General features: G+C 39.3%; 1 protein-coding gene across 1 annotated transcript in view; it reads left to right on the top strand.

The window, feature by feature from the left end:
• LOC126295425 (poly [ADP-ribose] polymerase tankyrase-1-like) overlaps positions 1-15,913 on the top strand; it is a 93,231-nt gene that overhangs the window by 63,071 nt on the left and 14,247 nt on the right. Inside the window, exon 3 of the mRNA XM_049987909.1 lies at positions 7,915-8,055. Coding sequence (XP_049843866.1) covers positions 7,915-8,055 — 141 coding nt within the window. The remainder of the gene's footprint in view (positions 1-7,914; positions 8,056-15,913) is intronic.

Here is a 15,913-nt window from a genome sequence, read left to right as displayed (position 1 = left end):
GTAAATTAATGCAAATGAATAGGAAAAAAGAATCCTGTAATGTTTCAATACTCCATTAGTAGTGTAGTGCTTGACACAGTCACGTCGATTAAATATTTGGGCGTAACACTGCAGAGCGATATGAAGTGGGACAAGCATGTAATGGCAGTTGTGGGGAAGGCGGATAGTTTTCTTCCGTTCATTGGTAGAATTTAGGGAAGATGTGGTTCCTCTGCGCTTATAAAACACTAATACGACCTATTCTTGAGCACTGCTCGAGCGTTTGGGATCCCTATCAGTTCGGATTGAGGGAGGACGTAGAAGCAATTCAGAGGCGGGCTGCTAGATTTGTTACTGGTAGGTTTGATCATCATGCGAGTGTTACGGAAATGCTTCAGGAGGTCGGGTGGGAGTCTCTAGAGGAAAGGAGGCGTTCTTTTCGTGAATCGCTACTGAGTAAATTTAGAGAACCTGCATTTGAGGCTGACTGCAGTACAATTTTACTGCCGCCAACTTACATTTCGCGGAAAGGCCACAAAGATATGAGAGATTAGGGCTCGTACAGAGGCATATAGGCAGTCATTTTGCTCTCGTTCTGTTTGCGAGTGGAACAGGGAGAGATGATGCTAGTTGTGATATGAGGAACCCTCCGCCACTCACCGTATGGTGGAGTGCGGAGTATGTATGTAGATGCAGATGTAGGTACTCATCGAATCACATGCTCTGACAATTCTCTCTCATGTATCGTGCAAGTAGTAAATTTACGCCGAATACGGTGTATCAATCTAACGTGCCATTGACATGTAAACACCATTCGACGGTTTTGCAATACAACACCAATAAGAACGGCAAGACTACTATCGTCGAATCAAGCGAATGTGAATTATGTATTATTTCAAAGAACAAGTCGATATGCTTCTCATTTACAGAGACTGCCAATGAAAATCGGTCACAGCTAGAGACTGATTCGCTGATATCCTCAATGTACTCACGCTACACGTTGTACATTTAAATACGTGTAAGATACATTGAGAGCAACTGGATCTTTAACGTATCAGTAAAACACATCCGGAAAAGGAAAGTTACTAACTTGGAAACGGAAATTGGTACTCTTGCCACCGTGCTTCGAGATCCTTGTGTTAGTTCGCGTCAAATTGTAAGGGAATCTGGCATGAGCCAGAGTAGTGTTGTTCGTGTTCTGCATCGCCATCAATATCATCCTTACCGTATCAGTCTCAACCAGGAATTAACTGGTGCGGGTTGCATGCATCGCATTGAATTCTGCCAATGGGCTCAACTTCAGTTTCAGAGGGATGACACATTTATTAATTTGATTTTATTTACTGACGAGGCTACATTCACGAACCACGGAAATGTTAACGTGCGTAACATGCATTATTGTGGAACTGAGAGTCTTGGCCATGGCAAGATGCACAACAAAAACCGTGTTTGGTGAATGTATGCTGTGGAATTCTGGGGGACCATATTAATTCCCCTATTTCATTGAAGTAAATCTTAATGGTACGAGTACACCTCATTCCTGAAAGAAACATTAGGTCTGTTATTGGAAGAAATACCTTTAGCAACAAGGAGCAGAATGTGATATCAACACAAAGGGTATCCGGCACATTTTTCGCTGATGGCTAGAAATGAGCTGCACAGACAATTCCCAAATCGTTGGACTGGAGGCAGAGGAGATGTGTCATGGCTGTCTCGTTTGCCAGACTTGACGCCTCTGGATTTTTTCTTGTGAGGATTCGTGAAAGACATTGTTTATAAAGACGTTCCATCTACAGCTGAAGATATGCGAGAGAGGATTGTCAGAGCATGTGCTTAGGTAACTACCAATGTGATAAGGAATACCACTCAGTCCACGATAAGAAGATTGCAACACTGCATTGATACCAATAGTCATCACTTCGAACACCTTCTGTAAATGGACGTTCATGCCATCTTTGTGACCTTCGTTGACCTTCAAAGACCTTACACTTACACATCATTGGATTCAACTCGATAGCCACTATCAGAAAATAAGTACCGAACTGTAGCATTCCATTTAAAAATCAAAGCTGAACTTAATATCTCTGAAGCGAGCGCACCTAGCAACAAAAAACCAGCATCATATTATGGCCCCTGTTGTCCCATGCAAGTTTTGTCTCACAACTTTTCAGCTCCTATCATACTTTCGGAGTTATTCTTGGTGGCAATAGTTAGTGACATACCCAGTATAATATGATACATATGCAGCATAGGAATTAGCAGTTATATTAATTCCAGATAACATCCAAGTAGACTTTGTACGTTCACACACTCAGTACAGTCCATATTTCAAAACTTCTTACATTGGAACTTTTCGCCTCATGTATTACTAGATAACTCCTTCTTACAGAAACCAGGCAATACTGGCATAGTCTGTTATGGCCAGCTGTCGAAAGAGGCCCATCACAGATGTAGGTTGGGGAATTCTTGCTCTGATCAAGGCCTTAATCAACTTGCGTCATTGTCTGTCATAGTGTGAACACACTTTTATCACACAGTTGAGGTCTGCAACCTGAGCTGGGTGGACTTTGCAGCATGCAGCATATGAAGATCTACATCTACATTTATACTCCGCAAAAAACCCTACGGGGTGTGGCGGAGGGCACTTTACGCGCCACTGTCATTACCTCCCTTCCCTGTTCCAGTCGTTTATGGTTCGCGGGAAGAACGACTGTCTGAAAGCCTCTGTGCGCGCTCGAATCTCTCTCATTTTACATTCATGATCTCGTCGGGAGGTATAAGTAGGGGGAAGCAATATATTCGATACCTCATCCACAAACGCACCCTCTCGAAAGCTGGCGAGCAAGCTACACCGCGATGCAGAGCACCTCTCTTGGAGAGTCTGCCACTTGAGTTTGCTTAACATCTCAGTAATGCTATCACGGTTACCAAATAACCCTGTGACGAAACGCGCCGCTCTTCTTTGGATCTTCTCTATCTCCTCCGTCAACCCGATCTGGTACGGATCCCACACTGATGAGCAATACTCAAGTATAGGTCGAACGAGTGTTTTGTAAGCCACCTCCTTTGTTGATGGACTACATTTTCTAAGGACTCTCCCAATGAATCTCAACCTGGTACCCGCCTTACCAACAATTAATTTTATATGATCATTCCACTTCAAATTGTTCCGCATGCATACTCCCAGATATTTTACAGAAGTAACTGCTACCAGCATTTGTTCCGCTATCGTATAATCATACAATAAAGGATCCTTCTTTCTATGTGAAGGATAACAACCATGACCAAGTTGTATGCTAAATTCAGAGTGATACGACATCTGGACAGCTTAATTTGGGAGAACCAGGTTTTCACAGCAGTATTTCAATGCCTTGTCAGGACAGGTTCAACAGATTTCAGCTGAACTGTGTTCATTAGCAGATATGTCAGCTAACGAAAATCACAGAACCAAGAAACACATGTTTGTAAATTGTTTTGTCCTTTAAGCAGTCCATCCCTATCTGCAGTCATTGATCTGTAAAACTGTGTCTGCACGAAATGATATTATTTATGTTCTGGCATCGGGCCTTTGTACAAAGCTTACATTGATAGTGTACTCAACATGAGCTGTCTTTCTGTAGGTATAAATGTGTGTTGCTCTGAACATAAATGGATATAGTGGCAAATGTCATTTGAATTCAGTCAGGCAAGTGCTCGGACCATGTTGAACAAGTCACTTCTCACCTCTTTACAATAAGTAGCCTTTTGTTGTCTGGGGTCACAGCTGCTGGCAGTAAGAGAACTATAAACTGCAACATAGTCTTGTATTGTATTTTTTATTGGTCCTATTGTCTACATAGCAGCTTATGCGTAAGACATTGGACAAATCAAGTTATAAATATACAGGCTGAAAGTCATCTCAAGGCATACATATTTAAGGTTAAAATAATACACTTTACATGTAATTATTTATATAACACATTTCATAAATTTAAATATTCTTCAATGGAGTAAAAGCAGTGTTGCTGTAAATATGACTTTAGAGATTTTCCAAATGTATTGACCTCTGTGAGAGTTTTTATGTTTTCAGTAAGTTTGTTATAAAGCTTTAACTCCAATGTGAAAAGTACCTTTTTGGCACAGTGCAGTGCTGATTTGAGTCATATGTAAGTTTATGTTTTGTCTGGTAAAGTGATCATGTATATCCCAGTTTTTGCTGTCTCCTGTCCTTACCTATTACATTTAATTTAAAGAACAAAAGGGCTTCCGTAATGTATGCACATGGTAATGGAGGAATACCAGATTTCTTAAATAGGGTTTTACAAGAGTCTCTACGCTTGCACCCAAACAAGATTCTAATGTCCCTTTTTTGTAGTTTAAAACTGTATAAAGAGAAGAGAAAGGAGAGGAATAAGTGTGTCACTCTGTACCACACTGCAGTATTCTCAAAGTCAAAGAGTGCAGCCATGTATTCACATTGTCCATTTCTTATGTTTGCTTGTCATACATGATGACTTGACAAAGCAGTACCACCATTCCCTCATCTGCTCTACATTAATGTCTCACAGAACATACTCAGCAGCCAAGACAAAACATGGGCAACACTGCACTCGTTACAGTATGGCTTGTGGCAGTTCCAGCTTATGCCACCATCCCATGAGGCTGTATTACAAGCAGACAGCTCTGTGTTAGTATTTATAATAACATTGGATGATAAAACTCAATGTTTCACAAGTATAAAGCACTTAAAGTGTGATGTATGTCACTGTAGTTGAGGGCTAGCATTCATTTCACCCTGCTACTGTGTGCACATGCCAGAGTGCCTGATAATACTACAGATTTTTGTGTTTCCTAATTGACTCCCATGTCCTTAATAGAGGTATGCAATATGCTAACGATTTCAATAGAAAAATTACCTCATTACCCCAAACAGTACAGTGGGACTTTGACACAATTTTTTAGGCATTTCATATGAAATATACTAGCCTAAGCAAGGTGCTGTAAAGACAGGAGCAGTAGGGTGTAGCTGATTACTTTTCATGAAGTCTGTGCCCACCAGAAAAGGCAGCAAACCAATCTACATGACAGAAACGTGGTAGGTTAAGGTAGTCCAACACAATGCTGGGCTTCCATGTTTCCTTCTTCCCTCTGTTCACCAGTGTGCAAAAATATGTGCTCTGCATTGTTACACTCCCTTCACAGGGATGGTGTGTATTGGTTAACACATTGTACTGCATTCTGGAGGTGCTGGCATCAAATATCTACTCTCCTGTCTTGCCTTGTGTTCTCTGTTGTGCTACTGAAGGCCATCCAGTGAATACCACCAAGTTTCCTTCTACTTAGGCACAGCACATGGTCTTCTGTGTTCTATAAGCTGGGTCACTGATATGTGCCTAACCACCTCACTACTGATGAGTCACTCAGATCCAAGGAGTAAGATAGATACTGCTTACAGGAAAATTAAAGAGACCTTTGGAGAAAAGAGATCCACTTGTATGAATATCAAGAGCTCAGATAGAAAAAGTTCTGAGCAAAGAAGGGAAGGTGGAAGGACTATGGAAGGTCTATACAAGGGTGATGTACTTCAGGGCAATATTATGGAAATGGAAGAGGGCGGAGGTGAAGATGAAATGGGAGATCCAATACTGCATGAAGAATTTCGACAGACCACTGAAAGACCTAAGTTGAAGCAAGGCCCCAGGAGTAGATAACATTCCATTAAAACTGCTGATAGCCTTGGGAGAGCCAGACCTGAGAACTCTACCATCTGTTAAGGAATATGCATGAGACAGGCGAAATACCCCCAGACTTCAAGAACAACATAATAATTCCAATCCCAAAGAAAGCAGGCATTGACAGGTGTGAGAATTAGTGGACTATCAGCTTAATAACTCACAGCTGCAAAATACTGACACTAATTCTTTATAGACAAATGGAAAAACTGGTAGAAGCTGACCATGAGGAAGGACACTTCGGATTGCATAGAAATGTTGTAACATGTGACGCAATGTTGTTACCAATGGAGAGACGTCTACAGATGTTAAAGTAGCCTCTGGAGTGCCACAAGGGGGGAGGGGGTATTACGGGACCATTGATTTTCACAATATAGATAAATGACCTAGTACATAGTGTCGGAAGTTCTGTGTGGCTTTTCGCGGATGATGCTGTAGTATACAGAGAAGTTGCAGCATTAGAAAATTGTAGTGAAATGCAGGAAGATCTACAGTGGATAGGCATTTGGTGCAGGGAGTGGCAACTGACCCTTATCATAGACAAATGCTATGTATTACGAATACATAGAAAGGAGGATACTTTATTGTATGATTATATGATAGTGGAACAAACACTGGTAGCAATTACTTCTGTAAAATATCTGGGAGTATGCATGCAGAACGATTTGAAGTGGAATGATCATATCAAATTAATTGTTAGTAAGGTGGGTGCCAGGTTGAGATTCATTGGGAGAGTCCTTAGAAAATGTAGTCCATCAACAAAGGAGGTGGCTTACAATACACTCGTTCGACCTATACTTGAGTATTGCTCATCAGTGTGGGATCCATACCAGACCGGGTTGACGGAGGAGATAGAGAAGATTACTGAGACATTACACATAAATATTGTTCCATCTGCTTTATTCTAAAGTACCTTTCAGAAATGCTCTTGATAACTTTTGCAGGATACTTGTTTTAGTTCCTATTGACCATCTGTATTCCCTCAGGTTTCATGCACAGTTGCACGGTAGTTGCCCTTCCACTTATTGTAAAACAAAAGTTTTCATGCACATTCTTACTGACATCTCCTGCATATCCACAATAGGCTTAATATTGTTTCTGCAGTAATTTTATGCACCAGCTTGACAGATTATAATGCTCTCTCTCTCTCTCTCTCTCTCTCTCTCTCTCTCTCTCTCTCTCTCTCTCTCTCTCTCTCTCTCTCTCTCTCTCCAGTGATTACCATTGAGCCTCCAAGCCTCCATACAGTAGGTTCCAAGTCTCCTCATAGCCTGTAAAAGTCACAACCAGCAAATGTTAGTTACTTTCCTTATGGAAACATCATTTTGCGAGTCTTCAAAAATGCATTTTGTCCTTTGACTTATGAACTCTCTCTATCCTTATTTTCATTAACATTGAGAGCTCCAATCCCGAGGAGCTAATTCATTCCAAATATGATTACATTAAATACTGTAATAACATCAAATTTTTAATTTTGCTGTGGTGTCAGTCTCTGACCACATTTCCATTGTTTCTGCTCACTGATCTTCCTCACACACTTTCTCAGCATAGCAGTCAGGTGACGCTTAATATTCGCCTATTGAGTGAGAGTGGTTCTATACCCATGTGTATGAACTCTATTTACTGACCACCCTTCAAATTTGTGTGATGAAAATTTTGGTAGTTGAATTTCCTAATATCATAGTTCCATTCTGTCCTGAATAGCTGTCTTCCTGCACTGCTACTTTCTCTAAATTACTTTAATTGCTAAGTTAAAAACCTGCTTTCAACCTGTGTCTCATATAACCCAGTCCCATTCATATGTCTACAAATGCTTCGAATGCTGTCTAATGATCATAATGCCACAGTAAGTACATATAAATGTGAGAGACTGTCAGATCAGTGCACTTCCAATAGCTGTACTATTATTACTAAATGGTGTATTTGTAGTGTATTGTCCAAAAATTGTTCATTCATTGCAGCAATGTTCTTAGCCTCTCTTTAGTTTGTGCTTCATTCTGAACAATTTGTTGTTTGGCCTGCCAAGCTATGCCTCTGGGGAATGTAGGAAAAGTACTGCAGCAACTGGCATGTTGAATTGTAAGTCATTCATCTGTACTGACAGTAACAGCTAAGCAGTGAACAGATATTCTTTTTAGCAGTGTGTGTTTCTTCATTATCTGTTCTGACAATCTCTCAGCAGCACTGCTACCTCCTGGCGCTCACACAGTGCCTTTCTGTGCAGTGTCCCAACCACTAATAGGAGGAGGCTCGACCCGGGCACGCAGCCAAACAGCGACCGCAGTGGAACTCCTGCCACAGCTGCACTGCCTGCCACTTCCCGTAACACTCCCCCGTCTAATGACACTGCCATCTCTCACATGTGGTGAGTTGCGTCACTGTGCCTGCCCAATTTGTAAACTTGCAGTATCATTTAATGGGGCATTCACCAAGTAAAAAAATAGAACTTCCATTATTTGATAAAGAAAAGTTACACTTGTCAGTAGAATTTTGAGTATGTATGCATAATAGTCGCACATCCTTCTCTGGATTCACAGTGAGTACTGTGAGACGATGGGCTATATTTGAGTGTGTGACGGGCTTTGATTTCATGTGAGGCATGGCTTTGTGCACGCTCGGATGAGGAGCCCAGGGTGGGTGAAGCCCATGAATTTGCTACAGTAGTATGTTCAGTTCAGAATGACTCAAATGCATTCACGTGGCAAATGTCCCCTATGAGCCATATCGTTTCTCAAACATTCTTGATGTATTTGTAGGTTGAATGCAGTTTCTGTTTATGTATCTTACAAATTAGTGCTGAAGGGAATTGGTGCATAAGCAGGCTTTTGGTGCATTGTCAGTCAACAACACACAAATGTTACATGAATGAATAATTGTGAATATAAATTTAAAGAGGTTCTCAGAAACAAATAATGAAGTTCTACTGGCCTAATAGTGAAGGTGCCTGCTTGAGACGTGCAGGAATTCCAGTCAGTCCTATTATGTGGAGATGTGTACTCCACCATGTACCTCTCCAGTTGTAAACAACCTCCTACAGCTGACAGAGTTTAGTGGGTGTCATGAGTCATGTGTCTGATTCATCATGGGGCACTTTTTGTGAAATTATATCCTGAAGTACACTTTTCTTTTTCAAATTCAGTGCCCATTGATGACAGACATAGTTGGCTTTTTGAAAAAGGATATTACTGTTTCACAGTGAATTGATGGGTCTGCAATATGCTTTCAGTGCCATTGCAGTTCATTTTAAAGTCAATGATGAACCACTGTGCACCTGAATAATACTTACATAGGTCTGACAGTACCATCTCTGTGATTGTCCAGCTACTTTATTGAAGTAAGAGTAAAGTGTAACAAGCTGTTGCATAATACAGTAGTTTCTTAACTATTCTGGGGGGGGGGGGGGGGGGACATGATAGCGAAACTACTATTTTGATGTTGATAAGGGGTAAGAAAGTATCAGAGGGACTTAATACATGGGCTTTGATTACCTAGGTCAATCAGCCACAGTTGTCCATGACCCACCACTTCAGTATACATTTAAAAGCCTCATCCAGTATAGTTCAAGAACAGAAGTACATCAACCTTCACAGTTAATCATGAGTGACATAGAACATGTACCACCATGTTCAAAAATTTTAAAAGTGTTCATAACTGGCTATATCGCAAGGCACATTTACTGAAAGATGATTGGTTTCAATCATTGCATAATCATCTTCAGACTTACAGCTGTATTTATGGCTAATGCCTGTGCATGGAACAGGAACTGCTGAATGATCTGGCAGTTGACTATCATCAGTGGTTCCTGATGCATGCACAGCCATTTACCATCAGTATGGCTTTAGGGCTGAAATGATCATGGGATGACTGAAACCAGTGACCTTTCAATAAATATTCCTTGCAATCTATACTGTTATAATTATTTTCAAGGATTATATGTTGATAACTCCAACAATTTTTTCAAAAATAATGGTCAAAGGTATCTCGGTGACTTGATTTGCATGCAGCCTACATAATGTAACTTTCTTATGGTCCATTAATCACTTATCAGTACAGTTGTTTGACTGTACGAAATTTTTACCAGTAGTGATCAAATTCCAGGTGCAGACAAATATCACGATACAATAAATATCAGGAAACAGTTTATTACACATGAGCTGGCCCATATCACTTGTAAACTAAAATTACTTACAGTAAGTAACATTCCTAAAATGTTATCCTCTCATTAATATCTGAAACAACTAATGCTTATAATTCATCCACATAAACCATTGCCTAATCCTTACACAAAACTAAATTTATTTGTGATGAAGAGATATCACAAGAGTATTTGGTGTCCCAATGTTAGATAAAAATTCCAAGCAATCTTGCTCTCTAGAAGATTTTCCAGTTGCCTATTTAAGTACATTTACCTGAACTGGTCAATGAACTATCCAGTGGGAATGCTATCCAGCAACTGTTCTCTCTGTTAACTAACCACAAAGGACGCTAAATATGATTTCATTCGCAAATAGCAAACTTGGATTGACATGATGTTAAGTTTTGTGCTGCATGGGGATTTGAACCAAGCACTTAATCTGATTGTTAATTAAATACAGCCAAATGTAAGATTAGGACCTTTTTCAGCAGTAGCTAGTGCTTGAACCAGCAATGACAAGATGGATAGATAATTTTTGCCTCACTAGAATTAGAACCTGACACCTATCTCCATTGTTTTCTAGAAAAATGGGTGTTAAGTGTAGGTTCCTTTCACCAGTAGTGAGATATGCCCCATGTTCTCACTAGACATAATGTGACTGTATGTGTGTTGCTGAATGGGAATCTAAAACCGCAGCTATTGTCATGGACTGTACACAAAGGGGTGTTAACCATCAGACTCTTTTTCACCAGTAGCTACAAGTGCCACCCACAAACTTGAAATGATGTCACGAAATATTCTGTCTTACTGGGAGTTGAAATCATTCTGTGCTATTATTGTTGACAGTGAATGAATAAATGTTAAGAAATTAAAATTGTTTGCCACCAGCAGTTAGGTGTCCTCATGTTATAAGTTCAAAAGACATGATGAAAATCTTTGTGCTGTACTACGATTTTAAAATCTTGAACAGACAAAGAATTGATGGGACTGTATTTTCATGAAGAGATCAAATCCTGTTAATGGGAAAATCTGAGTTGGAATTGCAGTCAGTTCAGAACCAATGCACTTAACATCTAGAGCTCAAATAAAAGATGAAATAGTGTCTTGTGATATTAAAAGGCATTTGGCTCATGAACTAAAATAAAGTTACAAGTGTAACAAACGTTATTAGTGACAGAGTTTCTACACACTGACACCTCCACTCAAAGTAACCTCTATTTGGTAGGGAAGAGAGACCATGTTTAATGTGATTTTGGAACCACAGTGTAATCTTATATCGTTCATGTTACCAGGGGAGAGTTGTATCTGTTTGTGCCTGTTAAGAACCATTGCCTGAAATAGGAACGGAAGTCATACCCTAAGTGTGCAAACCTAACATAAATCCTCCAAACTAGCAAAGTACACATGTGGCTTGGTAATGTTTTTGTCATAATGCACGTGCTCCACATTGAATGAGAATTCTGACTCCCTGGAGTGTATTAAAGCCTGTTCAGTACATTTATTCCCTTGTTTGAATCAAATCAGCATTAACCAGCTGCCTCAGTTACCCAATATTCCCATTCGACTTGATTTCTTATCACTGAAATAAAATGACATAATGGCCCACTACGGAGAAAACTGACACTGTAGGAGGCTGAAGTTTTTGCAGAAGTTGTCACATTGCACTACATTTTTCCGTAATGCTGGAATCCGTACCTCATCCGTCTGCTAACAGTATCAATATGCTGTCCGTGTTGACATTTCCATAGAGCAGTTGACACTGTTAAATTTGATTATCTAACTGATAAGTTCATCAGTCAGGCAGATGACTGTTAATAGGTGGCTGGAAAATTTTCTAAAGAGCAAGAGTACTTCAAATTATCATCGAACTTAAATTCCAAATATTCTTGAGAAACAACTCGTTTGCAAAAAAACTAGTTTTGTGAAAGGATTAGGGAATTATTTATGTGGTTGAGTCGTCTCAGATACTAATAATAGGGCCAACATTTTGGAAAGGTCACTTATTGTAATAAACCTAAATTTGTGCACTGTTTCATCCCTAATAATGTGTTTGTAATATTGTGGTACTAATTTACAGCTGGTGTAAAACAAAGCAAAGGGCTTTAGATAGAGAGATGCAGAATGAAACGTGATTGGCTGACAAGAGTGCAGTTCCTGTGGTTAACACTTCGTACAGACATGAGATGGAATGATCACATAGGTTCAGCCATGGATAAAGCAGGTAATAGAAATCATTTTACGTGTAGACTACTGGGAAAGTGCAATAAGTCTCCAGAACAGGTTGCTTACAAATCACTCGTGCAACTGGTTCAACGATATTGCTCTAGTGTGTGGGACTCAGGCTAATTAGTACTGAATGTGCGCAGAGAAGGTGGCACAAATGGTCAAAGGATTCTTCATCTTTTGGGGAAACTGTCACAGAGATACTGAAAGAACTGAACTGGATGTCTGTTGAAGATAGATGTAAACTATCACCAGAAAATCTATTAACAAAGTTTCAAGAACCAATTTTAAATGATTACTCTAGGAATTTACTGCAATCCCTGTGGATCACTCGCACAGGGATAGTGAGGATAAGATTACAATAATTACTGTAAGCACAGTAATTCAATCAGTCATCCTTCCCACACTCCATATGTGAACGTAACAGGAAGAAGCCCTAATAACTGGTACAATGGGATGTACCCTCGTCAGTGCACCTCATGGTGGTTTGCGGAATGCAGATGTATATGTAAATGTAGATGTAGAATTATTGCATAGCAGAGCAGTGTTATGTAGTGCTCTCTTGTGTAGTCAGATGACTTTGACAAAAAGAGATAAGATAATCTGCAAGACATTTACCTTGTGTTGGCTGCATGCAGTTCATATCATTTGGATACTTTTGAGCATGATAGTACATCAGGAAATGGAGATATAAACAACATGAGTCATTTTACACAAGAGGTACGTGCTGAAAATCAACGAGAAGAAAGCATCAGGGAGATCATTAAAAAGACAGAACACAAAAATGGTCAGTTTGTAAGAAAGAGAAACTTCTCACTGTGAAATGACACAGCATTATGCATATCCCAAGACACACACAACAGCGCTACATAGCAAAGTGATGAGCATGATGAAAAGTCTTATGCTGATCACTGTACACACACTGTGTAGCACTGTTGTTTGTGTAGGAAGTACTAAAATCGAAATTAGTAGATACTCAGTAGAGAACATGATAGAAGACAGAAAAAAATAAACTAGGACTGGAATTCGGAACGAGACATGTTAACAGAACTAATTTCCATTGCAAAAAATTGATATTAAGAGCGAAGAAAATTTGTAGAGAAAGCAACCACGATAACCTCTCACAAACCTAAAAAAGTTGCATGGGACTATTGAAGGAGGATAGTAAATGAACAGGGACAATAGTTAAAAAAGGGTAGCAAAGATTTTATTGGTGAATAGAATACGAAAACTAAGTTTGAGAGCAGAATGTTTGTTGAGAAAAAGAGTGCATACTTGATGCTAACAAGATACAATAACGGGGAAAAATTGAAGACTCCCTCTGGGGCAGACAGTGGTTGTTAATGCAGTAAAGCACCTTATCCAAAAAGTCACAAGCAATGGAAGATTGTAAAGGAACTACTATAAATATAGGCTGTACAGTCATCAATAAGAAAACGAACTCAGAAAGACTATCTTTACACAGCAGAATTAAAGTGGATGTAATTTTCTTCCAAGAAGTGTAAAAGAATAAAATAAAACAAGCCATTTCGCTATGACACAGTATGTAATGTACAGGTGGTGGACAAAAATGTGGATGTGCCAAAAACACACCACATTACCACCCCTAATGTGGTGTAGGTAAACACAATGGATAAGTACAGGTCCTTTATGATGTCAGAAGGTATCTTGGTGGCAGCTTCAAGTTATGCGGGCGAGCCACGGGGAAATGTGTCCTGTTGTCTTGGAACATATCATCATCTTTGGTGAACAAACATTGTTCCATGTGATGGAGCTGATCAGTAAAAATGGTTATGTAATCCTTGTCAGTAATGCTACATTGCACTGTAACTATGGGGTCCAGGGAATACCACCATATGGCTGCTCAAATCGCCGCCAAACCCCCGACATGTTTCACTCGTGCAACATAATCTCAGCCAGAATTTGGAAATTGTGTCAAACGAGACTAATATGACCAAATCAGTTTCTTCCATTGCTCCATGGTCCAGATATTATGGTTTCAGCACAGTGTTTTCCTGTTACAGGCATTTCCACTGCTGGTGTGTGGTTTTGTAGTTTCAGCTTGTCCTACAATTCTCTGCTTATGGAAATTCTTTTCTGCTTTGTTTTGGTGCTGACATCTTTGATACAGTGCCTTTTGTAACACCAAACACTTCAGCTACCTTGTTTACAGAAATACCCACCATAAGAGCACCAAAAATTTATCCATGTTGAAATTCACTTAGTTCCTACATAATTTCATCCTAACTACACAGATTATTTTTCTGACCATGACTGATACTTCAAATTATTGAGAGCACTGCACAGGTGCAATTGGTGGTCAAATACAACAATGGCAGCTCAAAGTCCTGCGCATAACATGGATGGAACAGTTTTATTTAGAGGAGTAAACTACAAAATATCCGAAGTTTTAATATGTGGAAGAGACATAGTGGCATGGCTGCAAGTTCCTTTGTTAGTGAATATTTTTGTACCCCCCAGAATGAAAAGCAGAAGAAAAGGGAGAGTTTTTTTTTAGAGATTACATAGTTAACTTGTCTGCCCCAGCACTTCTGCCGGGGGACATTTTAATTTTGTGATTCACAAAGAGAAACAACAGCCACACTTTAAATTTAATAAAAAAACTGTAAATAATAAATTGGACTTGCAAAATACTTCGATCTCATTACACTTGTGTAACAATCAATGAGAGGAGGGTGTTAATTAACATGTGGGAAACTTTTGGTGAATAGATACAGGATTGAAAAAGAAGCAAACAAGTTCATATATACATATGGCCATTTGTTATTTTCTTAATTATAGCCTACAAGACGGCAGAGATGCTGTGTGTGCAAGTGAATGGTGATCTTGCGAAAAACGAAAATAATGTTGGTAAAAATACAGTGTGCATAAATTGTAGGGACAAAATTATGAAGCTGAATGAGCATATTTCTTGCCTTCAGCATCTCATGAGTGTGTTGAATAGTGAGATGTCTAAGCTTTGAAAAGAAATAGTCAGCCATTAGTCAAATAAATTTCCCTATCTCTCCCGCAAAAAAAAAAAAGAAAAAAACTCTAACGAGTGGACGAAAATACCATACAAAAACAGATGTAAATAAGAAAACGTCGCCAGGGAGTGAAAACACCAAACAGTTGGTCGTTAATAACACATTTCATGTTCTTTCCTGAGTGAAGAGAAGCAAACCAAACGAAAACAGGTGCAGAGCAAAATTTTCATGGACCAAAACTACAAGAAAACCCGGCAAATGGTGTCAAAAATCATTCCATTGGAAAACAGTCACTATTATCCTTTAAAATATTACACCATAATGTGCTGTCAATGTTTAATAAGTTACTAGAAATAGATCTCTTCCTAAAAACAAAGCCACACTTAGATGTTCTCTGTATTACTGAACACTGGTTAACAGAAGACAAAATTAAATGCTGCTTGGGGAATTTACTCTGGCTGGTTATTCTTGTCAGAACAAAAGTAAGGGAGGTGGTACAGCAATCTATGTCAAAAAATATTTAAGATACAAAAGCCTCACAGGCTTTGAATTCTTCTTAATTATCGTAACAGACTATAACCTATTGATACTGAATGTATATAGAGCCCCTGATGGAAACATCCAAACCTTCAAACACTCCCTCGAAGCACTACTCACAAAAATTCACTCACTAAACAAAAATTTATTAATAAGTGGAGACTTTAATATTGACTTCCTCACACCTGGAAAAAAACAAAGATGAATTGTTGAATATTACAAATTCATCCAACCTATCCCCAACTGTAAACACACCAACCAGGATCACAAAAAATTCAAAAACAGCTCTAGATCAGATTTTCATAAATGCAGACAAACTACACCACCCAATCGAAGTCGTC

The sequence above is a fragment of the Schistocerca gregaria genome, chromosome 11 (assembly GCF_023897955.1).
Source record: "Schistocerca gregaria isolate iqSchGreg1 chromosome 11, iqSchGreg1.2, whole genome shotgun sequence".
Taxonomy (NCBI): domain Eukaryota; kingdom Metazoa; phylum Arthropoda; class Insecta; order Orthoptera; family Acrididae; genus Schistocerca; species Schistocerca gregaria.
Note: the sequence above shows the minus strand (reverse complement) of the source record. Positions and strands in the feature narration are given on the sequence as shown.